The 27,745-nt window shown below is 38.5% G+C and overlaps 3 protein-coding genes across 4 annotated transcripts in view; 1 reads left to right on the top strand and 2 right to left on the bottom strand.

The window, feature by feature from the left end:
• Positions 1-375: 375 nt before the first annotated feature.
• Positions 376-8,596, bottom strand: LOC113056183 (next to BRCA1 gene 1 protein-like). 2 transcript variants are annotated; one of them, XM_026222759.1, is made up of 21 exons: positions 8,362-8,596; positions 7,872-7,934; positions 7,674-7,692; positions 7,536-7,558; positions 7,216-7,398; positions 6,972-7,049; positions 6,588-6,802; positions 6,334-6,453; positions 5,756-6,007; positions 5,349-5,571; positions 5,016-5,261; positions 4,785-4,907; positions 4,619-4,694; positions 4,395-4,505; positions 3,780-3,953; positions 3,532-3,663; positions 2,910-3,375; positions 2,710-2,792; positions 2,217-2,283; positions 1,701-1,803; positions 376-1,287 (listed from the first exon to the last, which is right to left on the bottom strand). In XM_026222759.1, exons 1-21 carry the CDS (start codon positions 8,461-8,463, stop codon positions 1,108-1,110), a joined length of 3,039 nt encoding a protein of 1,012 aa, XP_026078544.1. In that variant the 5' UTR covers positions 8,464-8,596; the 3' UTR covers positions 376-1,107. The 2 variants fall into 2 exon arrangements, with proteins under 2 accessions (XP_026078544.1, XP_026078545.1); XM_026222760.1 differs by having other exon boundaries at positions 5,349-5,508; positions 8,362-8,595.
• Positions 8,597-9,003: 407 nt separating this feature from the next.
• On the top strand, positions 9,004-12,745 carry LOC113056181 (proteasome activator complex subunit 3-like). Its single transcript, XM_026222757.1, has 11 exons — positions 9,004-9,159; positions 9,780-9,812; positions 9,911-9,973; positions 10,089-10,193; positions 10,297-10,345; positions 10,794-10,912; positions 10,996-11,064; positions 11,311-11,378; positions 11,578-11,632; positions 11,722-11,808; positions 11,948-12,745. The coding sequence occupies exons 1-11, from the start codon at positions 9,118-9,120 to the stop codon at positions 12,026-12,028; spliced, it is 771 nt and encodes a 256-aa protein (XP_026078542.1). The 5' UTR covers positions 9,004-9,117; the 3' UTR covers positions 12,029-12,745.
• LOC113056178 (src kinase-associated phosphoprotein 1-like) overlaps positions 12,330-27,745 on the bottom strand; it is a 28,066-nt gene continuing 12,650 nt past the window's right edge. The window contains exons 5-13 of the mRNA XM_026222750.1: positions 25,537-25,617; positions 25,380-25,463; positions 25,159-25,283; positions 24,978-25,041; positions 23,128-23,385; positions 21,338-21,382; positions 21,143-21,249; positions 13,783-13,876; positions 12,330-13,451 (exon numbers count right to left, since the gene is read on the bottom strand). Of these exons, the coding sequence (XP_026078535.1) occupies positions 13,784-13,876; positions 21,143-21,249; positions 21,338-21,382; positions 23,128-23,385; positions 24,978-25,041; positions 25,159-25,283; positions 25,380-25,463; positions 25,537-25,617 (857 nt within the window). The 3' untranslated portion in view covers positions 12,330-13,451; position 13,783. The remainder of the gene's footprint in view (positions 13,452-13,782; positions 13,877-21,142; positions 21,250-21,337; positions 21,383-23,127; positions 23,386-24,977; positions 25,042-25,158; positions 25,284-25,379; positions 25,464-25,536; positions 25,618-27,745) is intronic.

Raw genomic sequence — 27,745 nt, 5'->3', positions numbered from 1 at the left:
TATTTAATCATATTTTAATTAAAATAAATATAATAATAAAAAATCTTTAAAATCTTGGAGGATGGGGTACTGTAAAGAATTCACCACGAAAAATTTTTTGTAAATCAATTATTATCAAAAATTGAAAGAAAAAAAAATTATTTCATCATTTTTAAATTAAAATAAATATAATTTAAGCAAATCTTTAAAATCTTGGGGGATGGGGAATCTGTGCTCAGTTCCTGTCTGAAAGGAGGAAGCTGACTAAAGGAGTAACTATCTTAACCTTAGAACATCCCATTGTTTCTGCAAGTCAGATGCATGTACATTAACCAAACATAGTGAGAAGAAAATGTACGATTATGCAATGCAAATAACTCAAACACAAAGAAATGATAAATGGAATGTTTTTTTTTAATTCACTATGCTGGACACAAAACGGCATGTTGATAAGCCTTCAGTTCATAGTAACACATTGCACATAAAAAAAATGACCAAAACTGGTGCCTAGCAAAAACTTTGACCAATCAATCACTATGACTCAATCAAGCATGACTAAAACACTCATTGCACATTCCTATGTTTGGCAGCCCAACACCTTAGTGTGCCATATGAATTAGTGTGATTTAAAATAAGATATACAAATATAGAGGTCACTGTGACAAAAAAAAAAAAAAATCAATACAGGCTTTTCTTTTTATATCTTTCCTCTGAGAGGCATCCAAAGTGCTCTAGACATTGTCTCCAATTTATCCTTGTATCTAATCAAGCAGTACAAAATATACCTGAAGCGTAACTAACAGCAGTCTGTACGTGTAAGTTGGGCACACACACCGAAGAAAGAAAGCATTAAGACTGCTTATTAAACTTTGTTGTTTCCTCATTCATAATGTCCTATATAAACATGAAACTAAAATTGTACAATCAAGTAATTGCATCATTGCAGCTATGGTCTGTTATAGTGATACATTTCTCTTTTTTTCTAGAGTCCAAACTATTTCTCTAACAAAAGAACATCAGAGATCATTTCAATATTTTACCATCACCTCACTCCCGTTCTGACAGAATGCTGCAACATGATGAAATCATTTACAATTCGTATACTTTATTGAGGTTGCGCTGTGCTTCCTAGTGTCTAGAGATGTGCCATTCGCTGTCGGTCAACTGCACCAGCTCGTTGACCACATCAAGCAAATTATAGTTATGCTTCCTCAGCAACCTCTGATTGAGCGGCTTGTTACTGAAACCCATCTCCTGTAATACAGCCATCATGGAGGCATCCTCACAGGCTGGGTCAACAGCAGGCCGCTGAAAGACAACCAAACCAAAGTTAGTATGTTAAAGGTCACTCACATGCCAAAGCTAGGATTTAGAGATAAAGAATGCAGAAAATCCAGACTGAAGTAAACAATGTATGATGCAACTACAATGATTATAGGACCAACTTTCAATAGTTATATTCAGAAAGGATGCATAATTTTATTCATGACTGAAGAAAATACTTGCAAATTCTTACAAAGTTACTTCAAATTCTAACAATAGTTCACAATATTACGTTTATGTATTTTTTTTATTTTTTTTTTTTCAAATAAGGTGTTAGTGAGCACATCTTACTGACTCCAGTTTTTTTTTATGGTAATGTAATAAAAAGAAAGTCACTATATGGTGGCTGTTTATGTTCTGGTCTAGTATGTTGTGCACTGTCGAGAAAAATGCCTCACCTGTGCAGGTGTGTTCTGGCCTGTAAAGAGTGCTTTATAAGCAGAGGCAGCCACAGAGAGCGCTCCCTTCACCAGCCCCTCTGTCAGACCACCATGATGTGCCCTGCAGAAGAAGACAAACGGGAACAAAAGCTTGTGTCATATAAGAGTAGCGTGCCAACAAAACAGAAGAAGGACTAGAGAGATTAACATTCAAGAAAGTGTCATGAAGCAAAACTAGAAGAACAACATGCATAACTCGACACAGTGTGCTAAATGGTGTGCTTATTTAGAGGAATTGTAAAAAATAACAACAAACTAAAACAACTGTGGTCAACCACTGAAAAAAAAAAACTGCATAGCTACTTCCTCTCCTCTGCTGAATTCAAGCTTTTACACAGATATTCAAAACCTGATCTTTCTCACTTTCCTGAATATGTATATACGTCCTGATCTTAATATTATAATGCGATGCCTGTAATGCATGTAAGCAGAACGACAGCTCAAAACAATGATCTCACTGTGTTGTTGTTATACCTGAGATCCTGGGAGCCGCAGGTCTCAAAGGCACTAACAGGGGCCTCTAAATGAGCTGATCTGCAACCTAGGGTAAAAAAACAGACATGCTGTTCTGTCACACAAATGGCTCAAAGCTACAATAACTGGTTTAACTACACAACATTTTGTTAATGTCAAACACAATCTTAATTATTATTTAAATAAAACAAGGTACAGAACTTTCGAAATATATGCCTGCCTATAATAATAATAATAATAATAATAATAATAATAATAATAATAAGTCATCATCATAACAAATATTTAATATTTTTTACATCTCTTTGAATACAGATTATAGTAGTATTTATTGCTTTTACTTGGTGAATTCTAGCTAGTTAAATAAAATAAAAATGAAACCAAAATTATAACATGTATGATGTTAACTGTTGCATACAAGATCATTTCTATCCAAAGTTTGATTTACAATTTTTTTTTCTTCTGACAACTGACACGAGACGTGGAAACCCACCACTTGAGTCATCGTCAAGTTGATATGAGGTGTTGTCTTCAGAGGCCCCTGGTCCTGACTCAAGATCATGAGATCTCACTGATCTGCAAAAGAATTGTGAAGCGATTAAAACCAATGAAAGCCCATTTATGATAATATAACTCCTGTACGTTATTATTTAGTTTAGAAATAATTAGCCAATTCTCTGAATATGATTTAACCTGTGGGTTCGAAGAGATGGGGGTGGCGATAGAGCTATGGGCGAAGGAACTGTCTCTGGAATTAGTGGAGGAGTGTCCAGTATCTGAGAGGTGCAGAGCATCTGGTTCAGGCTGTTTTGAAGAGCTGGAACAGGGATGGGCTCCTCGTTCTCTCCTTCAGCCTTGCTTGGGATTTGCGGTGCCTCTGGCTCTTTGGCAAGAGGGACTGCAGGCTGGGACATTGCTGAGCTATACATCGATTCTCCCAGGGGCCTGGAAGTATCGAAGCAGTCAGGCAGGATGACAATGTAGTCCTCTGATGAGGCAGAGGACACCTGACTGCTCACCTCATCCCACTCTCCTGCTTCTTCGTCTTTTTCTTGATCATTTTCACTTCCCTTTTGTTCCACTTCCTCTTCATTCTCATCCTGTGCAGCGGGGTCGGTATAGAGGTTTTCATTTGAGCCAATCAATGCTTCCGAAAAGACTGTGAAAATAACCAAGTGTAAATTGGAAGCAGGTACAGCTCAAGTAGAAGGCATGTTTATTTTTAGCAAGCCTAAGCAGAAGGGCACACTGCTTTCACAGTAACTGTAGCAATTTCAGTAGGTCTAAGCAACAGTGACATGAAGAACATGCACACCTGGCATGACAGTTTCCTCTGTTTTAACTGGCTTTGGCACTGGGACTGGAGCCTCAGGGCTGTTTATGATTGTCAAAGGTCTGTCGTTCTTCACCAGTAATGATCTCTCCTGAAATCTAGCAGTGTCGTGAACTGCGAAACAATTAGAAGCAGAATTAACAAAATGTTAGTGACCTATGAAATATCCATTGGGTAAACAGACAGAGCATTGAGTTCTGTTAGTACTAATACACCGGAAAGAAGCTCACCATCATGCCTCTTCAGGTTGGGCCAAGCCCTGCGTTTAGGCTTGCGCTCTGGTTCCTCAAGAGTAAGAGAACGAATCACAGTCTCGCACACAAACTGGGTCCCACTGATGTCTTCATCTCCTTCCTCATTGCCGGGAATGTCCAGAAGTTCATTCTGTCTCGGAGGCTGCAACACTAACAGAACAAGCCACATCAGTCTAGGATTCAATTACAAATGCTTTGATTTACAAAAAAGATCATTTTAAATCTGTTTGTTAAATTAAAAAAAAAAACTAATTGGAGGTAATTTATCCTTATTATACATTAAAATGGAAAACAGTTATTTTAAACCGTAATTTCACAATATTACACAGTATTTTTGATCAAATAAATGCAGCCTTGAAAGGGCATAAGAAACTTCTTTTACAAATATTACAATCTTACCAACCCTAAACTTGAATGATTTGTATGTCAAATATTGATTTCCAAGTTTATGAAAAACAAATGAGTAATTCTGCTTCAGTGCAACTTTATAGAAACTATCCTTTTGTTTAGACATTATTTAGATATAATCTATAGGGGTCGTTAGATGTAACTACAAATCAGTAATTCAAATTCCATTTAAGATGCTCTAACCTTGACTTTTTTTCCTGCCTGAATGTGCAGCCTCAACTTTGCTTAGCCCTGTGCCAGGCTTTCCAAACAAGGGTCCATGATGAAGCGGTGAAGATACGCAGGGGGTCATATCTGAGGAAATTACACAATTACTCTAAAAATGAGGCCAGGCTGATTATGCACATGACGTTGAGGAACAGACCCTGAGGAAATATTACATAATTGTAACCAGAATGAGGCCTTACCAGCTGGAGTGTTGGCTGGGACTTTCTCCAATTCTTGCACAATGTTTATATCCAGTAACTCAAAAGACAACAGATCCTGGAAAATAATGAGACTTTGGACATTAGTTGTTAAGAACACATCATGAAACAAACATAAAGTGGTCTTTTTGTCCAACGATGCCCATACCTGTGCCGTCAATAAGTCCACAGAGGGGATGTAGTATTCTCTCCGAGATCTGGTAGACACCTCACAATCTCTGGTGCCTGACCAGAACACGCCATCTTTCCTCATAAGACAAAGATCGGTCCTCTATAAAAGAAGATACTAAGTTATTTAATCTCTCAAAATACTGCTAGGTAACCCTTAAAATAGCGATACTTGAAAACATTAAGGTATTGTGGTTTAAAGTTGACTCACCAGTGATTTGCTGCAATGGGTGGGTTTCCGCTCTGCATTTGCCATCACTATAATGCTGCACCACACTCTGGGCCCAAACTGCACCCCGCAGTGTGCCAGGCGCCAGTGAGATGTGTAGGTGCCTTCCAGCAGAGGCGCCACAAATGCCACACTCACCACACCAATCTGACCTGGCTGCAGAAAGGGCACCGCGACTTCTTTTTGCTCCCGTGAGCCCAGGGTCAGGTTGCCCCACATAAACTTCAACTACAAAAGAAACAAAACACATGCAAACGCAGCCCACAACGTGTTGAGACACATGCTTTTCAGCCTATAGTGAGTTTCGAAAAGTACCTTGGTATCCGAAGTCCAGCTGATGTTGCCAGTGTTCCTCATCTTCCAGTACTTGATGAACTTGGTGCCTGGCTCCAGACAAGTGCCATCTGGTAGATTCTCATCCAGAAACAAGGCAGTCATTGTGGGCACCAAGGTGGAGCAGGAGACCTTGGGACCCCTGGTTTGAGTGCACAGAGGATCGTCAGAACAGCTTTGTTCAGTGTCTGTCTTTTTCTTGAAGCTCATATCAAAAAAGTACAAAAAGGACGTAATACATAAAGGCAGCGGGTGCATTTTGAGGTAGTTCCATCCACTTGCCAGCGATAACTCAACTATAACAGACAATATGATAATCTTGCTAATTATTGTTCTGAGCTGGGTAGGGAGATCAACCCAGCCCTGACCCCTCTCAGTGTGGCCCTTACTCTGGACTGGATGTTTGAGGGTCTGGGCACAGGGCCGGAGCTGGGGCTGGTCCTGGGCCTAGAGATGTGGCGGGAGCGGGGGCAAGGCCTGAGCTGCCGGTCCCATTGGAGGCTCCACTCCACAGCAGACCTCTCTTCTCCAGCCTCAGCTTCTTCTTGATCTCCTTCACCTCGGCCTTCAGCTGCCTCCGCTCAGCTTTCAGCCGCTGTCTCTCTGCCTTACGCACCGTCCTGTCACCCCGCCTCAGAAACCTGAGAACGAGCCAAAGTTAATCAAATTAAATTAGTAGGTGTGATTATATCTCTTAAAACCATTCAGGCTAAGTAGAAGATACTAGGGCTGGGAATCATTTCTCGATTCTGGGGTGATGGAAATCGAAAATTGATTCCATCAAAGGGAACTGACACCTCCTTAATAGTCTTTTTAAATTCAGATGAGTTGAACATGTTCTTCCCAAACATCAGTGATGAATCAATTCTAGAGTCGATCCCAGAAACAGGAATCAAGAGTCAGTTCCTAAAATTTTGGATTTGAACAGCCCTAAAAGACACAGAACATCATAATTATTTTGGCTTGCCTGGGTTCCGGAGTGACTCCACGTTCAGGAACAGACAAAGGAGTCCTTGTTCTCTTTAGGTTGTGGCTGGGATCGTGTTTATGACTACATGGCTCACATAAGATGCATGATGGACAAACGCTGCACAAAGACAGAAAATGTTTCATATTGAGCTTTACATTCAACATCCTGTATTTCATTTTTTTTTTATATTGTATGCTTATTAAATATTTTTGAAGAGTATCATTTGTAAGACACGTTTAGGACATTCTAACCTGCACTGATATCCTCCTCCAGTGGCTGGTCCTTTGCAACTACTGCAATTTAGAGTTGAACTAGAGGCCCTTAGTGTGGTGGAGCTTGTAGCTTTCTGTGTGCCAGAGGTGCTCGGTTCCTCTGCAGGAGGATCTGAGGCTCTGTGTGTGCAACACTGGGCAGAAAACTCACTACACATCCTGTCCACCACCTCCCTTACAACCTGATCTTTGAACTGCAAAGATGATTGAGAACAATTCTGCAACAGTTAGGACCAGATTCAACAGAAAGTACTGTGTTTATTATGAGAGGCTAGTTTCTCAGGAGCAATTCTACTGTTATATGCAAAGATAAAAGCAAAGATCTATAAAATTATACATTTGACTTTGTTTAGGACACCGTACCCTGTCCATGTAGGATTTAAACCATGCTGGTACTGCTTCCTCATCGGTTTTCATCCCTTTGTTTTCTTTGGCCACAACCTGTTTAAGAAAAACAACTCAGTCTTAAATGATCTCAGCCTGTAACAAGTCCAGTGCATTATTATTCACAATGTCTTATTCAATGAGATATGCATGAACTAATAAGAAGTTCACTCTATAAAGACGGCATACAGTATGTTTTATTAAAAGGCTCCAAACTGCTTACCGAGTCCCGCTCGGGGGTCACCTGGGTCTCCTTGTCTGCCATCTTGACCCTTGCTCGATACGGCGGAGCTGGTCTAGGATCTATCTTTAGTTCTTTCAGCTCTGCCTTCACTGCACCACCCTCCGCCTGACCCTTCATCTTATAGACATTCATGTGTAGCTGGTTGGCCTGCTTAAATGCAGTCTAAATAAAAATAAAAAAATTCATCATGACAACACTGTGTTAAAAGCTCGGGGATTTTTTTAAATTATGATTATAATGATGGCATAACAGAATGGCTCAGATTTAGCTTGTGATTAAAAAAAAGTCGGTGTTCTTACCTTTAGAGCTTCTGTATATTCATCTGTGATAATAATAACATAAAATATATAATATAAGCAATAATATTTTATATGTACTATGATATAATTTTTTGAACACTACAGATAACATATTTGGTGACTAAATGCATTACATACCTTGACAGTTTATGCACACCTGTAAAAATAAGACGACAATATCAATAAGAAAAGTACTTTGGAAAATAGATTCAGAACAATAGTCAACCAATTTCTGTCAAACTCATACTTTAAAAAAAAATATACATTCCATCAATCTAACACTATTAAATCACAGATATATTAGTATAAACTCGTTATTGAACTGTTATTATTTACCTCCTCGTTGTCCTCGTCAAAATATTTCACTTGAAAATGGATCAGGCCGAATGTAGTTTTTATCTAGAAGTTATAAAAAGACACTTAGTCAGCTAACAATGTAAACAAACACCTTCAGGAACTGCAGACTTTTTTAAAGGCATCGAAGAGTTACATGTAGTAAAAAAAATCGCTGTTTTATTTTTAAAAATGTGTTTATTTACAAACTGTCATCTTATTTATGGCCGAACAGAAAGGTCAAGAGCAAATGACAGGTAAAGTTACAATTGATATCACTGAGGTTTGTATAAAGGACTCAACTGTGATATATGTTAAGACATATCTGCTATAATAGGATTAAATATTTTGATGGAATATTTTAGTTTAAACGTCTTATACGTTACCCCCCGGTTAAGGTTTGTTTATGTAGGCCTCGGCTACGGCCTTCCAGAACAAGAAATGTAAACGTCCCCACATAAACGCCACCCAGCCAGGCTTAATGACTCCTTACCCAGGCCTCCACAGTCTCCCACTGTGCTTTGTTCGTGTCCAAGACTGGAAATTTCTTCACGTTGCCCCTAAAGTTCACTTTGACAGTGACGGGGAGGTTCATAGCTGTTAGCCAGAATCAACTAATGCTTGATGCGGGATGTGACGCTCTAGAAATGCCCGTGGTGGTGTGAACACTGTTAGACCTGTCTTTTGCGTTCTTGTTTACATCGCAAGATTTGTACACGCCCCCAACACACGTCAGCGGAAGTGTCTCGGATTTACTTTACGTCCTAAATAAACAATACAATTAAACATATTTGAGGGCTCGTGAAAGTATTTAACAGTTTGTATAAGTACATATATTGTAATTCCATCAAATAATATTTTAACAGAGGAAAATATGACGCACGTATACATAACACGTCTTTCGAAGTCGTCCCGAACATAGATGTAAGAAGAGGTAGACACCGTTTTGGCACGCAAGATACGTTGATTCCAGCGATACGTCGGTGTGTACACTATATTGTATTGATTGACTGAATGACAGATGATTCTGCATATTCCAGATAATATCAGATTCATAATGAATGAAGAGTGAATATTTCCACACGACAGAACAGATGTGAATCTATGTATTTCCATCTGTGGTCTCGAAGCGTTGACGTCATCTAGAAGCGCGCGAGTGCCTTGTGGCTGACAGCAGTTTAGTGAGCCACACTGTTAGTTGATGCTTTTAGGACAATCCATTACTTTTCTCCTTTATTGAATTAAGACGATGTCTTCGCTTCTTAAGGTGGACAATGAAATCAAAACAAAGGTAAATGTCTCGCCGCTTCCTTTATTTTAATACAGAGCACTCGGGGGTGAACTGTTTGTAAATGTTAGCTTGCGGCTAGCCGGCTTTGCGCGTGTCACCTCGTGAGCGTGTTAGCTTACTTTTACTCGTAGATACGCTTATGGAATCAGATCTGTTTTAAGCAGAAAATGCATATTGTAATAAGGTATCTGTGGATTATACTAATCAAATCTCCAGGGTGAAGCCAGAGCTCCCATATGTGCGTTAACCGCGAGTGAGTGTGTGGATGAAGCGTGTTTCTAGCACAGCAGCATGGCGCTGCGGGAGAAGTGCATTGTGGGTTCAGCTTCAGCACGATTTTAACAGCAGTAAGCTAAAGGTATATTGAAGTCGGTGATTATGTTGGCAAACCATTACGGGGAAGATCGCGAGGCTAACAAGTAACGGGAGAGCGGGAAACGACTCGATACGGGATTCAGGGTAACGTAACGTGTTGTAAACATTCAGCTTCTTAAAATAGAAGAGTGGTTGTGTCCATTTCTGAAAGTGATTGACTTTCAAAGACACTACATTATAAACTGTGACGACAAAAATCTGTCTTGTGCTTTATAGTTAAATATGAATATTTCTTGTCTTGCCAGGTTGATGCTTTCAGGGAACGAATTACAGCAGAGGTAAACTACTGCACTTACCCACAGTTTATATATGTGTGTGTGAATGTGAATGAATGTTTTGTGACCGTTTGACAGCTTTTTGTTTAATTAAAATGTAGGCTGAAGACTTGGTTGCAAACTTTTTTCCAAAGAAACTGTTAGAGCTGGACCAGTTTTTGAAGGCAAGTATAATAATGAAAAACATTATGCATTTTTGACGACTTCAGATGTGCTAATGTTCTTAACACATTAATTTGTGTGATAGCCTTTTGACTACGTCATGTACATTTTTTTCAGGATCCCACAATTAATATCTGTGAGCTGAAAGAAATCCATTCAGAGATCAATCTGACAGTGCCAGACCCAATTCTTCTTACAGACATCCATGATGGACTGGAGGGGGTAAGAAGCCATTTTTCCCTTAATAGGATCAGTTTCTGCTGCTTTGTACAAAAGACTGTGTTTGGCATGAAACAGATGTAACCTTGAAATATTTTCTCAATAGCAAAATGCTAAAAAGAGGAAACTTGAAGATGGTGCAGGAGATGGCAAAGGTGAGTTTTCCTTCCTAATGAAATCAGCAAAACATCTTGCTCTCACTCTTCCCTACAGTACCCCGTGGCCCTGTTTACACCTGGTTTTTAATATGCATTTTTGTCAATCCAATCAAAAGTGGACCACACTAAATACAAGTGTAAACAGGGTCTAAAACATCTTGAGCTTGTCTAGTTTTGACCACTTTCAGAGGTAGTTGAAAACACATTAGATTGGATTGCTTTCATTTCGTAGTTGTACCAAACCTCATGAATTATCACATTCAATCTCATGTGAAAGTGATGTTGAGTGTGAAATCTGAACACAAGTGGTCAAGAGATGCATTTGAATGCATGTTGATTACCAGGTGAAAACCAGTAATGCATCTCGCCTGACCACCTTTGATCGAATCACTGAAGATGCATGTTATTACCAGATAGAAACAGGGCCTATGATTTCTGTTTTTAGTTGGCGGGACCAAAGTCTTTGTCATGCCTGGTGGAATGATGAAAAGCAATGGCAAGCTGGTGGAGCTGATTGAAAAAGTCAAGCCTGAAATCAGAACTCTCATAGAAAAATGCAACACAGTAAGACCCTGTAATCATAGTCTCTGACATGCTCTCACTGTTTAATAGGTCGTTGGATAAATGTAATATCCAGTGTTTTCTAGGTCAAGATGTGGGTTCAGTTGTTAATCCCAAGAATAGAAGATGGCAACAATTTTGGCGTCTCAATTCAGGTACAGTGCCACATTTTTCAGTTCTTCATTCGGTACATTTATGTTCTTGTAACAGCATAAGCTATATTTGTTGTATGCAGACATAAAAGGACAAGCATGGATTTTTCACTATTTAAGATTTTGTTGTTGTTGTTTTAAGAAAAATGATTCCTTATGTTTGCTACTGTCAGGGAATGTCAAATGAAAAAAAAAAAGACTTTGTCAGCCATTTATCTGGAGTTATGATTTTATCTTCACCATGCACAGGAGGAGACGGTGGCTGAACTCAGAACAGTGGAAGGGGAAGCAGCTTCTTTCTTAGATCAGATTTCCAGGTACGACACGCTAAAGGTGATGATACACGGGGCAACTTATTGAGCAATGTTGATTGGGCACTTTCCCATTGACAATGAGCAACACATTTCTAGATAGAAATTAGTTGTATCATCATCATCTTAAGTCAATGTTAGTCAAAGATTTCCACACTTTATTTTACCTTCATATTAAAAAAACAACAACAACTTTCTTTTACAGGTACTACATCACAAGGGCAAAGCTGGTTTCAAAAATAGCAAAGTACCCTCATGTTGTAAGTCCTATCTAAAGTACATATAGCATTTAGATCAGGAATCCAGTCATTATTTTATATATGTTTAATATATATTTTGACTGCTATAGGAGGATTATCGTCGCACGGTGACAGAGATTGATGAGAAAGAATACATCAGCCTCAAGATTATAGTGTCAGAACTGAGAAATCAATATGTAAGTATTGCTACAACAGTAATAATATAAATTATCTTAAAGATTATCTTTATTTTGATGTACAGAAAGAAGTCAGATTTCTGTATGTATGTGCTGTCTGGGAGTTTTGATGAATTAATATTATGTGATTGTACTCCAGGTAACATTACATGACATGATCCTGAAGAACATTGAGAAGATCAAGAGGCCGAGGAGCAGCAATTCTGATGCTCTGTACTAAGATCCTTCTTTCTTTTCGTTCTTAGCCCGTTGTTCCACCATCTGGGGCTAGTTTTAGCCTTCAGATGGTTCTAGAGCAGTCCTGTCACCCATTATACTCAGGCCAAGAGAATGACCGCTCAATCTGGCCTGATAGTACATGCCACTTCAAATAGAATTGTAAAAATATGGTCACTATTTTAAACCCTTTAAAATGAGCCCTTTTTTGATTAATTTGTGTTTCTGATAGGACCGTATAAATGGTTAAAGGCAGAGCCTGAACATGCATCCCGAGGAAACCGTCTCAGATTTGTTTTTCTTTATTTAATTAAAGAAAGGTTTCAACAGTGGATAAAATTTTTCTATCTTTTGAAAAGCCAAATTCCATGTAGTTCTGTTTTTGAATCCATTTCAAGTGTTTCTGAGCCTCCTTAGGGTTTAAGTGATTATGGATCTGCCCATGAAGGTCTGTTCCTCCAGTTGAGAAGCAGAGGTGCTCTCATTGATGCTGTATTTCACTTCGGCAGGTTATGTTGTTCATCTGAAATGTACATGTAGGCTAAAGTGGAAGCAATGCAGTTACTGTGTGAGGTTTTATTTGGAGTGTATGCTGACAGTTATTACATGATGGAATATTATATTTTCATCTGAAATAACTGATTCAACAAATTCTGGAAGCTTTATGGTTTCAGTTTTAAGAGTGATGCATTTTGTTGAATAAACTATTGATTTTACTATACATTTAAAGCACGTCATTAAGTGCTGTTCTTGTGTTGTGCTTTTTCTTGAATATTGTTTTACTCACTTTTATCTATATTATAGAAATAATTTGATTTGCAGCTCCTATATGAATACAAGTAATTAAATCTTACAGAGAAAGTATACTTAAGTCCAAAGTGCCAAGGTTTTTTATTTGAATTAAACTAGTATGACAGGTTATTTCCATGGAGTAATATCTGCTGAAATGGTTAGTTGAATTCTGAACTAAGCTATTTTCAAATAGAAATGCAGAGTTAAGAAAACTTTTCAACACACTAAAGAATAACTCATGATGGTTCGTCGCAGTAATGGTCTTAATTGTATATTAAAAAGGGTAATTGTTTTCTGTGCTGTTGAAATAGAACAGCTTTTAAGTGATGATGAATGAGAAGTTCTTACACTTATGTACACCATTTGAATAAATGTGGTTTATGTTTGAACAAATCATAAAACCATGAAATGTAGATCTAGACAAACCTCTTAGTGTACACTAATCATGAAATATATAAAAAGTCTTATATACAAATCAATTTGGTCTCAGATAGGGTTATGGTTCTATAAATGGACTAAAATGCAATTTTTACTTGAATTCACATTCTAATCTAATCATTGACCGGTTTTCAAACCATGACAGGTGTTAAAGTGTTATAATGCTGAACATTCTGTGATCTTCGCAAAAAGCCAACCTAGAAAAGAAAGCAAAAATATTGAACACCAGTTTGAAGAATGTACCATAAATGTGTACTAAATGCATAAAAATGTGTGAATCTAAAATAATGCTGCCATATAACTTTGTAGTTGCAATGATTTCCAGCAGGTGTCAGCATTGAGTGTCTGGATTTAATGCTGATGCAATTTTGAAAACTTCAGAAACTTTAAAACGGCAGTGAAGTTCGTTGATGGATACAATATGACAATTATACAATTTCTCACTCTCAGTTTAAGTTGTGTTTTTTTGGTTCTCGTTTAGGCCATACGCTAAGTAATCATGCAGAATGATTCTGTGAATGCAAGTACCTCATAGAATATAAGCAGGATGTAAAAACTCCTTGGGGACTATGCCAATAGCACCATCCAGCTCTCCAACCCACCATCCATGAATGTTATATTCCTAGTTTAGACAGAAATAAAGACACTTGTGTGAGGATTTTGTCAATGGTCAGAAGACAGCAGTGTACAATTATTTCTCAACTGATTTAGTTCAAAGGTAATACATAGAGTGAATTTCATTGTATTAGATACAAAATATAAAATCTATTCATCAGCAAACTAATTATAATAGACAAACTTTTCTTAGCCATTTTTGCACATTTATTTTCTCCAAATATGTTCAATCTATATACACGCGCAGTCTTGTATCACAGAAACATTGAGCTGAGGAAGTTGTGCATTTGCGTAATGAGGGCATTCATCTGCAGAATCATAGAAAATGAAATGCTGTGGCGAGAGATGTGTTTACTTGGCTCATCAGGGCTTTAAAACTGAACATAAAAACAAAGTATCATGATGTTTATAATACAACCAAAATTTCATGCACCTGCATTCAGCCATTCAAATGCAAATGTGAATGTTCATTTAAATCCTGAAACACAATTTTACTGATTTCTGTGGTAATTAAAGAAGTGTGTGGTTAATCTGTTAGACGTTAACTACAGATACTGACATAAGTTAGGGGACTAATGTTTGGATAACACTTGTTATTGGATGCACAAATGATAATATCAGTGTGCTGCAAAAGTATAACAACATGTTAGGCCTTGAGGGAAGCAGAATAAACCTTTATTTATTCTTTTCTTGAAGCTCTTTGTTTTTCCACCATAACGTTCTCTTGATTCACTCCTCTCCAAATTCAAATAACTTTAAGAGCTATTCCAGGCCAAAGCTCTTCAGAGTAAGAGTGGAAAGAGAGCCCTAGATCTGGCTTTTAATGAATGAAGACAGATTCAGGTGGACAGGGGTTTATAAATGAGGAGATTAAAGAATGTGATGCACTGATAGTGAAAGACTGGAGTGTTTTAAGAGCTTTAGTATTCCAGCAGCACACACTGTACATTTAGACATGATGAGCTTGTCATCCATCCGCTGCCTGCTGAGGAGAGTAGGAACTAATTACCTTCCCCTCTTTAAGCACACCCACAGTGCTGAGAGCCTAATGTAGTCCTCAGCCCATGCAGATGAGCCGCTCTAATGATGCTATATGGAATAAAATCCATCTGGACGGTGATCTGAATGCCGCTGTGGCATCAGCGCCTCGATAGCAGTACATCCAAGAAATTGAGCTTTTTGTCTGAGACTCATGCAGCTATGCAGATGGGGATTGTTGGAGGTGTAGATTGATGTTCTCATGTGACAGTTCGGTAAACAAGAAGTTAATATTGAATAACTTACATTTCAGACCCAATATTGCCAGAAGGGTCCATTCATACAGAGTGCGTTTTGCATTTTAGTGCACAGCTTTTCCATTATTTTACTATGCAATGATGCACTAGACTAGACTAAATCATGTCTTTTCCATTGTCTTGTTCATGTCACAGTGTTCTAAAAATGTGGCACTCAAGTTGAATGTATCTTTGTTTTGAACAAATTAGTTGCATAAATGATTATGTGGTTTGTTCATGAAGAGGGTCCGTGTCCAAAATCACCCTCTATTCCCTGATGCAATGCAATATTTGAAGGATCAGACGTTTGTAGTTGTGTTCACAAATTATCATGTGCACTCATTCATTCCCATAATGCACCTTAGTAATGTGTGCACAATAAATGTACACTGAACAGGTAGCCACTATATTAGTGGAGTAAAATAAGAAATAATTAATTAGGGTGAAAGGGTGATTTGGCATGCAGCCAGTCACTTATTTTATTCCTAAATGAATCAGTGATTTGAACAAATCAGTTGAGGAAATGATTCAGTGACTCAATCCTAAAGTAAGTCACACAGTTTTGTTCCAGAATGACTCAGTGGCTGTGTCTGAACCCGCATACTCTCAGGAGTAGGTACTTATTTTAAATAAGCTAAGTAATTACTTCATGACCATAAAAAAAAAAAAAATCGACAATCGACACTGAAAAATCGACAGTGTTGACCGTGTTGTTAAAACAGTAAAAGTACCCTTCTGAATTTTATTACCAATCTTAAAATTGCAATCAGTGTCGAAGACTGGAACACATGGCTGTATAATACTCCTCAAATCACAGGTGCGTCCAGGGCTGATCAAGCCATTTTGAACAAGCTGGACCTCCACCCATCCAACACGCCTCTTCCGCCCAGCCTTCCTCGCCCCCATCCTCCCCAAACATGGTATAAATGTGGGTTCAAACAGAGTACACACACAGTACAAGAAAGAGAGTCAATACATTCCATTGCAGTCCGTCCCATTTCGATGACTCGTGTCGTTTTCATTGCTGCCTCATTTTTCCTGCCTCCCAGTACTAGCAAACTGCTTTTAGGCGATGCATCTGTCAGCTAGAGGCATTTGGGAGACATCCAATCTGCGCCTGACCGTAGAAAGGGATGTTATAGAGATTTACCCGAAAGAACTGTGTAGGACGGGGATAATGGGTGGCTTTTCGGGAAGCTTCTCTGTAACAGGACAGGGTCAGGTACATCTCAGTTTGTGTCTAGGTCTGGTGGGCAGCTGCTGTGAAAGTGAAGTGCATCACTGCGATGGCGCTGACCTCCGCATGACCTTCTTCCGAGGAAGGCGGAGTTGGCACAGGGAGCTATCGGGAGTGTGTGTTGCCATGACAACACCTGCAGTGTGCCACTGATATCATTTATATCTCACTCAGGGGGGCGACTGGCAATGGTATTCAGATGGGCCTATTGCTCTCCAGCGACCAGGGAACAGATTGACAGCTAATGATGCCTTAAAAAAGGAGTGGCTTAACTTGAACAATATCATGACAGGATCGAAAGTGACTCATATCTATAATAGCAACAGAATACCAATCAACCTTTTCTTCCTCTCCCCTCTATAAATTTCCCTCTAAGAGGACACTTTGCATCCACGCCTCCTTCCTCAATCGCGTTTTAATCATTTCCCTTATTTGCAAACTCTCCCTCGGTTCCCCGTGTGCATTCATTTTTTTTCCAGTTACGAGTAGAAACGCACACACACCATGGAGGCAGTAGACATGGTAATCAGAATGAGACATGAGGCCTCTGCCCCTGGCCACCAGCTGACTGAGGTAGGCCTTGGGAGTGATGGAGCGCAGGAAGTCTCTCATTGCCCCGCCGCTGAACCCGGCACTCGGGTGCTACAACCCCCTCCTCCACTTTTCCTCTCCTTCTTCTCTTTCCTTAACTTACATTGTAAAGCATCGGCTCCACACGCTCAGTGCTGCACGGGGACTCGCTCATCCAGCCATCTTAAAAGACAAACACCAATACATCACGTTGTTTGCTAGTCCTAAGCAGCGGACACGGCAGGTGGCGAACAGGTATTGATCTGCTGCTCGAGCAAAGACACCCGTCGTTCAATTTATCTCAATCAGTGCATTTCATTTGCATGTCATTTTCATCGTAGCAAGCCATTAAGAACTGGTCAAATTAATATCGGTTTGGCATAGTCAAATAAACCGGAGAGGAAACACCACATGCCTTATTTAATCCCAAACCCTGGGCGTTCGAAGGTGTGACATCGAGTAAAAATGTGGATGACCAAATAATCTGCCATTGTAAAAGTACACTTGGGGATTACGGATGGTACTTAAACGTAATAGGCATTTAAAGTGGATTGTGTATGCTGCTGAGAGCCTGTAATGATGGCTGTTTATGTGGCCTGCCATTTATAACAATTATGCAGAGTGTGAGGGGGGCGGCCGCTGTGTAGTTCTGGACTATTGGTTTAGTCTGAATAATGACCTACTGTAGTTGACCGGGAGATGACCGTTGCCTTCTGCATGACCCCAGAACCCCAGACTCACCCCCTGATGCCTCTGCTGGTAAATAGAAAGCTCAATATGTCCATACAGCGCCTCTGTGCCTCTATTGCCACAAAGAAGGCAGGTCCTTAGATGAGTGTGTGTGAATGAGTTTAAAAGGAGTGTCTATTTCCACTGGACTTTCCTTTTCTTTTATACCACTTTTTCCTTTTCTTTAGGCATTTTGTAGGAGGCTGACTCTATGGGTGGGAGGCCAACTGGAGCAGTCATCCGTCTGAAGTCACAATCACCCAGTTTTGTCTGAGAACTGCACATTCATATGCAAATTCACACAAACTAGCCTATATAAAAACTATACATAAATATAAATAACATATTTAAAATATTAAATTTAAAAAAAAACAGAATATATAAATATAATGCGACATGAGCCAGATTTTCAACACAGACCATCAAGTATTTGTTTTAAAAAACCACCAGCTTGGAAAAAACTTCCAATCTTTAATCAGAAGGTGGCAGTAGTGTCCACAGCCATACTGATGGAGCATCTGGATGTTAAAAGTAGGTTGGATCTTGTCTAGACTTAACAGCCCCTGATGGTGAGAGTTTAAAGCACATGCTGTAGAAAAGCCAAGACCAACTGAAAGAAAGGGATAACTCAGTGGGCTTGCATGTTAAATGGGACCTGGAGAAGTTTGCCTCCATCTTCAGTGCAATAAATCTCTTTGCTTCTCATTCCAGGATTTTAAGGGGATTCCAGTGGGAATTCTGGCATGTGTTGGGCCTGACCTTTGGGAGTCATGTACTTTGAATTTAAGCACATAAATTAAGGGTTTGGAATGCAAAAGGATGGCATGGTTGAAGAAGAAAAAAGAACATTTCAGAAAAAACCTCTCCATGGGGCCCTTAAACTACACACACACAAAAAAAAACTATAATGCAAAAAAAAGAGTCACAAAAATAAGAGAAAAATTAAAATACAAATAGGTAGCGCACATGCATTGTGATAAGTGATTGGAGCGGTAAGAAAAACAGGGCTGTCCTAGTGCCCTGATTCTTCAGCCGTGCCCTGAGGATTGAGCAGGCCGTACAAAACTGCCAGATGGATGTTAGCCTTCGCCACTATTTTATGTTCAAGTGTTTTTAACTAAGGAACCATGTGGCATGAGAATGGAAACAATTGTAGGGGAGGCTGATCTGAAGGAAACAGCCAGCCATAATGCAACTATTATGATTGCTCATTAAATAAATCTAAATTAATTAAAAAAAAAAAAAAAAAAAAAAAGATTTTTTTATTTTAATTGTACTGAAATTCAGTGTTGGGTTTCGATGAATAACAATGCAGTGTAGTACAGAAGTTAAAGGGATAGTTTACACCCTCATGTTTGTTCCAAACCAGTAAGGACTCTTCTATCCATGCAATGATAGAAAGTAAGGTAAATAAATAAATACAAATCCATTGTACTTTCATTGAATGGACATAAAAAAAACTACAAAAAAAAAATTGTTTTATAATGACATGAGGGTGAATTTTTTTTATTTTTTTTGTGGTGAACAACCCCTTTAAATGTATTTTCCATTTTCCATCTGAGCATTACCAAAATAGTCTAATAATAACCACTAATGATTTCGGTGCATGTGTTCACACTATAAAATGCTCCCACATATTATAGATACGTAGTGATTTGTGTAGATGAGCCGAATAGCTGTTTATTCACTGTAAGTGGTGGATCAATAAAGACTGATGAAAGAGCTTTTTTAATCTGTACGCTCTGCTTACACCAATGCTGTGACAGCGCTGTCGACCTCTTTGATTTGTGACTTCACAGCGGTCAATCATAGCGCTGCCTCAAAAACCTGTTGCTAAGCGGAACTGATTTAGCACTTTCCATGTCTTTATCACCTTGCAATTACGCTCAGTGTTGACACAAATATACTTGGGCTCCCCTCCACACCTCTGTGCGGCAGAATTTATGCACTCACGTTTTATGACCACTGCTTTATGAAAGAGGTCGCTAGAGTTAGGCTTGAGTTCTAGTCAACGGCCTATATTTCATTCAGTAAGGTCAACGTTCAAGGGAAGCATCTGTAAAACAAGTGGGGCAGCCCCACATTGTCTGAAATGATTCTGAGGATGCATCCGAAGAGGTATAAGAGATTTGAACGATACAAGTGCAGCCATTTCGAAAATACTAATAGAGGGATTATAAGAGCTGATAAATACTTGACTGAATATAATAACAGCATGGCGACAAAATCAGAGACATGCTCCAGCTATCTGAAATGGTTAGAAGAATCATCGTTTACACAAATTAGAAATATGGCATGAGATTAAAATAAATGACCCACGCACAAAAACTAAAATTCTTTCTACATTTACTCACCTTCATGTTCCAAACCTGTATGAGCATATTTCTTCTGTTGAACACAAAAGAAGATATTTTGAAGAATGTCGGTAACCAAACGGAATGCCATAGTATGGAAAATAAATACTATGGAAGTCAATGGCTACCAGGAATTGTTTGGTTGCCAACATTCTTCAAAATATTTTATTTTGTGTTCAGCAGAAATAACAATTCATACTGTAGAACAAACACACAAAACACTAAGATATGAATATATTTTTGTGTGTGTTACAAAGAAGAAAAAGGTCATACAGGTTTGGAACAACGACAACAGCGTTTTCATTTTGGACGAACTATCTCTGAGCTCAGTTAAAGGCTAAATCAAAACACATTGATTCTTTCAGTGGTGTATATTAAACAACTACACTATTTGTTCCTGCTAACATCCCATTTGTAGGACACAAAAAATATATGGATTAAAGCGAATACACCAAATAAAGTGGTTTGCTTGGCTCATCACTCAATTTTCCAAGACACAACTACAGCAATGAATCAACAGCATATTACTGAAAATGTCCCACTGTGAACACAGTATTGCAGTGGTCTACAGACAACAGATGTAAAAGGAGTTTCCTATTATGTCTTTATGACATGCTACAGGTTTAATCTGTTGCCTGCAATTCTCTTGGATATCTGTAAGAAAGGTCATTTTAAATTAATCTGCTTTGTTGCAAAGCTGATGTGTTGCTGATGCTATTCATTTCGTAAATTGTGTGATTGAAATAGAATAATCGACAGAAAAGAGCAGTACTAGAAACAGAAGCCACAAATCGTGATTCATTATATTTTGGCTGAGGCCTTCTTTTTATAATGCTGCAATAAGAATGTACTGACTGATTGAAAAGACCATCCCAGCTTTGTCATTTAGAATACAGTAAATGAATAGCTGCTAAGAGAAAGTCAGTGAGTATTGACCGATATGACTCATCTTATGGCCAGCTGCGTATTATTCATCATTAGTGAGGAGACGGATAGAGCGAGATAAGAAAAAAAGAACATCAAAATACATGCAGAGTGCTTCAACTAACAAATCAGTGTGCGTGTGTGTGTGTGTGTTTATTTGAGAGATTGAGAGAACAAACACAGACCTTGCTGAGGATGTAGATGAGATCTCCTCTCTGGAAGGCCAACTCATCAGGTCTATCAGCTTCGCAGTCCCACAAGCCTTGGTAATAATTTGCATAATCTGAAGACCCTTTATTTAAAACACAGTCATAAAAGTATAACCATATATTTTTTGTCAACTTATAGAATCTCTCTATCAACGCACACAATCTACTTACCAGGCTTTTCATCCCACTCTTCAGCATTGTCAGTATCTTCATCCTCTGAAAAATACAGAGGGTCAAAGGTTATAGAAATACAGATCAAGTACTACTGCTAAGCTTTAGATATCCATTAATCTTTTGGCACCAGTCCACTGAAGCTAATAATGCTTCATCTTCCTTGCAGATCCAACTTCTGGAACAAGTTTGTGTACCTCTGAACTCTCATAAGTATATTAAACAATATCTGCAGTGCTGGCAGAACAGCTAGCTCCTGTTTGATTTATAGGGGAGGTGCCAGGCCGGGTTAGATGGCTAGTGTGTTTCAGGCAGACAGACATTGATTCTGGGCGTGGCACCTCTAGGTCTATGAGGTGACAGTGATAGCCCAGCTTTCTGTCTCCCACATCCATCCTCACGCTGTCAGCCTGCCGATAAAACCACCGTCCAGCAACCCTATACTTCCCACCGCACAAGCTTGCCCTGAGCTTCCAGGAACAGCATGAGGAAAAAAACCTGTAAAGCTAAAGTAGCCTTTTAACATGTGCGCAAGTGCAAAATATACATCTAAAAAGTATTGGAATCTGTTGCACAAGCCTTAATAAAAAAAAAATGAGAGCTCAAAATTAGCCATTTCAAAGTGTAAACTGATATGCGCATTCTGAATCTTAAACATTTACCAGTTAAAATCTAATTTTCTGATTAATTTCCAGGATAATGCTGAAGCATTAATGAGGAATACAGATAGATATAGATATATTTATATATATATATATATATATATATATACACACACACACACATCCATTCAAAAGTTTGTGGTCATAATAATTTTGAAAGAAGTCTCTTATGCTCACCAAGGATGCATTCATTTGATAAAAAATATAGTAAAACTGTAGTATTGTGGAAAATGATAACAATTTATAATAACTGTTTTCTATTTTAAAATATTATAAAATATAATTCATTCCTGTGAAGGCAAAGCTACATTTTCAGCAGCCATTACTTTAGTCTTTAGTGTCACATGATCCTTCAGAAATCATTCTAATATGCTAATTTGGTGGTGAGGAAATATTTCTTCTTATTATTAACGTTTATATTTTTGTGAAAACCATGATATATCTTTTCAAGATTCTTTGATGAAAAGAAAGTCTAAAAGCACAATTATATATAAATGTCTTTACAGTCATTTTCAAAAAATGTAATGCATCCTTGGTGAATACAAGTATTATTATTTTTTTTTATCTTACTGACCACAAACCTATGAACGGTTGCATACACAATTGCATATACATTACTTTTTTAATAGATTAGTTAATATATGAGGCAATGTCATAAAAGACCTGCTCAGCACTTTTCCAAACTGAAAATCGGAGAGCATAAGAAAATGAGAGAGAGAAGAATGAAGGGCGGAAAAGTGAGAGAGGTGGTCACTCGATCCGCCATATGTGGCCAGCTCAGCTGCACAGCACACATGGCAAAGTAAGGTGAAAATGACAGCACCCAGAGTGATGTATTTCTCCTCAGAGATCTCATTAGGTCCTCTGAGGGTCCTGCTATCACATTGGGTGACCAGATCTTGATGTATCTGCTATTATTGATGGTGTTCAACATTGTAGGGCTGATGGTTACAACCTCAGTAACTTTGCTCCAAAATCCCATCAAAAACTGATGTCAGTGTTTTAAGATAGTGACCAGGGTGAACACATTCACAGTTGTGTAAGTTTAGCTATCAGGATAATCCTATATTTAACTCTGTTGTGTTTTAAGGACCAATCAAGGAGATACATTGTTTTGTTTTTCTGTACCTGGAAGCACTTCATAAATGTCCTCTTCGTCCTCTTCATCCTCGTCTTCATCTTCCCGAGTCCCTGCTTGGTCTTTCCATTCCTTGCTGCTGTTTTGGGAGGTTTGTCCCAGACTCGGGTTCGGAACTGGAGCAGATGCTGGCCCAGGACGTGGGGGTGGTGGTGTGGTAGCTCGTTCAATGTCATCATATGTCTCTTCCTCTTCTTCTGCCTCCTCTTCCTCATCATCGTCAAAGGGAATTAAGTTAGAGCTCAGATCTTTGAGAGATACCATAAAACAAACATTAACACCTAAATAAAGAAAATGACAGCACACAAATTATATGCATTCCTTGTGCATGCAAACATACTTGGCAGTAAATCTCATTCTGATTATGATATGTTACAATCTTCATGATGTGATGTCCCAAGTCTGAGACCACTAGCGAAAATGGTTCTATTGTAACCAAAAGTTCAGTAAAAACAGTAAAATTGTGAAATAGTATTAGAAGTTAAACCCAGATTGCACGTCTGATGGCAGATGGAGTATTCTGATGACTACTTTTCATATCTTTTATGGACCTTGACACTGTTATATACTTGGCAGTCTATGAGACAGTTTCAAGCCTCCAGGGTTTCATCCAAAATATCTTAAATTCTGTTCTGAAGACGAACGCAGCTTTTACGGATTTGGAACGGATTTTTAAAATAACTGTTTTCAATTTAATATATTTTAAAATGTCATTTAATCCTTTGATGGCAAAGCTGAATTTTCCTCCAGTGTCACATGTCACTTTCCAGATATTGGAGAGAAGCCATGAAAGCAAACATTAACACCTAATAATGAAAACGACAGCAAACAAATAGCAGATCTACACTTTGTGGGTTCCCAAAAGTCTGAGACCACTAGTGCCTATTTTGCAATTTTCTAATTTAATGCTTTTTATTACAAAATTACATTATCAGCATAATTTAATTTGAGTGAAAAAATTAATTAATAAAATCATTTTCATAGCCTTTTCTTCCTGGTTTGTCACAATTGTCACAAGAATCCAATTGCTACACATTTGCACTGATGGTAATGTGATCCACCATGATTTGAGAATACTCAATGTAACAAATTTGCTTCGTCAGTAAATGGTTCATAAAGAGTTAAACTTTAAAAAAAAAATCCAAAATCATTCAAATATCGATCTGTTTCAGTGTGTTCCAACATTTTTGGTCCTTGTTGTAGCTTTGAAAAGTTTATTAAAAAAATAATAATAGTAAAGTAACACTGTACAGAAATCTGGAGAAAAAATAAAGTGCTAATACTAAATGACGCTTGTGCCATTTGGCTGTATGGACATGTGCAAAGGGGGGTGGGGAGGGAGAAAACTATCTCAGGAGTGTCCATTACTTCCCGCAAATCAGAGGGCCGCACTGAGCCCACTTTAGAGTTGCGAGGGTGCCTTAGATCTGTCTCAGATGAAGTGAGGGCCTGATTGCAGGTGACTGAGCTCTGTAACACAGGCTATCATATCCTCACTGCCTCAATGCCAAGCAGGACCAGATCGATGCCCCTAAAGGATGACCGAGCAAATCCCAATCAATTTCCTGTAAAGAGCGCTGTGCTACAGGGAAGAGGAGGCAGCCTGAAGCACGTTGGACTCAGAAGCTCAGTGACGTGGTGCATGAGGAGGTCTAGAGCCTATCTTATTGGCTGAGCAAGAAAGAAAGTTATTGATATGCCGTTTTTTTTTGTTTTGTTTTTTATCAAAACTGCCCTTTTCACCTTAAGATGATCATCATGGTGCTTGGATCAAGTCAGATGCATTCAGCATTATATATGTTATGTATTATAATTAAAATGTATTTCATATCTTACATACCCTTAAGAACAAAATTGATCTGGTCCACCCATTCCCTGGCCTCACGGGGACTGCTGGCAGTAAACTGCAAAGAGAAACTAGCATCGTTGATTTGGAGGCTATTCTCATTCTTCATTGCCAGCAAGATGACTGAACACAGCTACAGAAATGAGCAATGTGAGTGTGTTTGTGTGTCTTGAACCTGGTAAGAACGTCTTCCAGGAGCAGTCATCTCGAAGCATGAATTCTTCTTGGAGTCCTTGCGTAAGCTGGGCACGAGCTCTGCACTGTAGCCGTTGATATAAAATGAGCCCTTCTGCTGCTTGTCTGAATTTAGAAGAAAAAAATCCAAGTTTCTCAATATCTCTGTCTTTGAAGTTCATGAACAGACTTGTATCATTTCTTAAACGGGACGGGAATCACCTTTCTCACTCCCGAAGTAATAAAATATTGTGTTGTTCAGAACACACCATCGCTTTTGCCATTCTATGCTGAAGAAACTGTGATCTGAAAAAAGAAAAAGATTTGAAATGCTTGTGGATATTGTGACTTTTAATGCTATGACTTTAAATATTCCTACCACGTCTTTTCTTCTCCAGGTAGCCTTGCTTTAGAATGTTACTCAGGTCCTGTGGAGCCACCAGAGGGATCTCTTCAAAAACTGTATATCAGAAATCAAGGGAAATAATGAGAAATAATGTCGTAATGTAACACTTCAGGAATATACAATAAGTAACACGTTTACTCTAACATAGAATAGAACAGTTATAATTTCTGTCGTTTACACAATTAAAATAATAAATGTATAAATAAAAACATACTACCATTCAAAAAATTGTGTTCATTAAGATAATTTTCTACTTTCAACAGACTTATTTGGACTTATGCTCACCCAGGCTGAATTATTTGAAAAATATAGTGCAAACAGTGCTTTTGTAAAATATTGTTATAATTATATAAAATATTGTATTGTTTTCTGTTTTAATATATTTGAGAATGTTATTTATTCCTGTGATGGCATGGCAGAGTTTTCAGTGCCTGAACTGCATTTAATAGAAAAGTGATTTTTATCTTTTTTGTTTTTAAACAGTTTAAGTATATATATATATATATATATATATATATATGTATATATATATATATATATATATATATATATATATATATATATATATATATATATATATATGTATATGTATGTGTGTGTATTATATACAAAGGTGTACCCTTGAGCTTTTGCACCCCTAAAATGAACATTTTTACCTGTCATTGGGTGGTATAACCTCTAGGTTTAGTGAAGAGGGGGCCCACCCATAAAAAAATTGTCCCAGGCCCCTGATGGCACTGCTAATAAGATGACAACTGTAATAAGAATATATCAAAATATGGTGCAGGGCTTGCCGCATTTTAATCTGCACCCACGCGGCTATTTTTAGCATGTTTTCTAGGGCACATGAGAGTGGCAGCGCAGGCGAACAATTTGTTGCAAACAAGGAATCGAGAAACAAATCCTCACCCTCACGATCCAGCAACTTCAAACCTCAAGAGCTAAAAGAGAGCTTAGGCGACAGGTGGGCCTCTGGGCACGCTACCAGACTTATTTAAAACCCATTTAGACACCAGCAGATGATCCCTTCCCTGCACACTGATGTTGATCTCTGTGGTATCTCTTCTCTTTGAGTTAAGACAGCAATTCAATTGCAAAAAACAGACAGTGTAATGCAGTCAACTGTGCAGTCATCTTAAGAGCACTGTTTTGAACTTGTCATTGGAGAAAAGAACAATGATAAACACACCTGTGATGTGAGCGGTGGATAAAACAGCTTGGAGAGTCTAATACCTCTATAAATAAGACGCAGCTCATCAAACACCCAGCCTGTGTGACATCACCACCGAGCTCTGTAGTCCGCCATGTAATGTCTCTAGTTTATCAGACAGATGACCATCTCGCAGAGGAGCCCTTTGACCCTCACACACATTCACAAACACACATGAGCCTTTTCCTTACACATGGTCAGAACTACGCCATCATAAATACAACTGAGCTACACACTGTTTGTCAAGGGTAAGTTGATGTATCATCGAAAAAAAACCGGAGGCCTCAGTCCAGCCACTTTTCTGTTCATTTTTCTTTTTGTGCGCTTTCGTCCAGACACCTTTTACTCCTCTCATCCATCCACACCCCCACCCCTCTGTTCATTTATCTAAAAGGTCAAGCCCCAGTAATAGTTCAGAAGAAACAGAATAAACAGAAGAAATGTGAGAATGCTGTACAATTAACCGTCTCTCTAATCTTCACACACCTACTGACAGCCTTCTTCCTCGGGGCCTTGCTGTCTGACCCCACGGTGCGGTCAGTGTCTTAAGCAATGGCAAAATGAATGGTGAATTTGTGTTCAGTCATTCTTCACCACCTACGGCCTGCCTTTCTGAGGAAACCAAACAGTGGGTGTTTCTGGCCAGTCACTATATTCGTGAATCTTCCACAGGGTAGCAGTGTAACCAAACATTTCACCTACAGAAATGGCATGCTTTTCTATTCTGAACTGTCTCCAAGGAAACGCAAGATTCTGATTGGCCGAACAAACGCAACATTTAACTTCAGCCATTTCCTTCAAACCAATCAGAGCTTAATATATTTAAAGCCACAGAGGACAAAAAGCTGCCAAAAAGGCAAGGGAAAAAAAAAATCAAGAGACCGAACTCTATTATATTTCTGCCTGTTTCTAACATTGTCAGTTCTCTTAGATTCTAAATGTTTTTAAAAGCATGCAAATTTGAAACAATCA

This window comes from Carassius auratus, chromosome 37, assembly GCF_003368295.1.
Source record: "Carassius auratus strain Wakin chromosome 37, ASM336829v1, whole genome shotgun sequence".
NCBI classification, from domain to species: Eukaryota; Metazoa; Chordata; class Actinopteri; order Cypriniformes; family Cyprinidae; genus Carassius; species Carassius auratus.
This window is presented reverse-complemented; position numbering and strand designations above follow the sequence as displayed.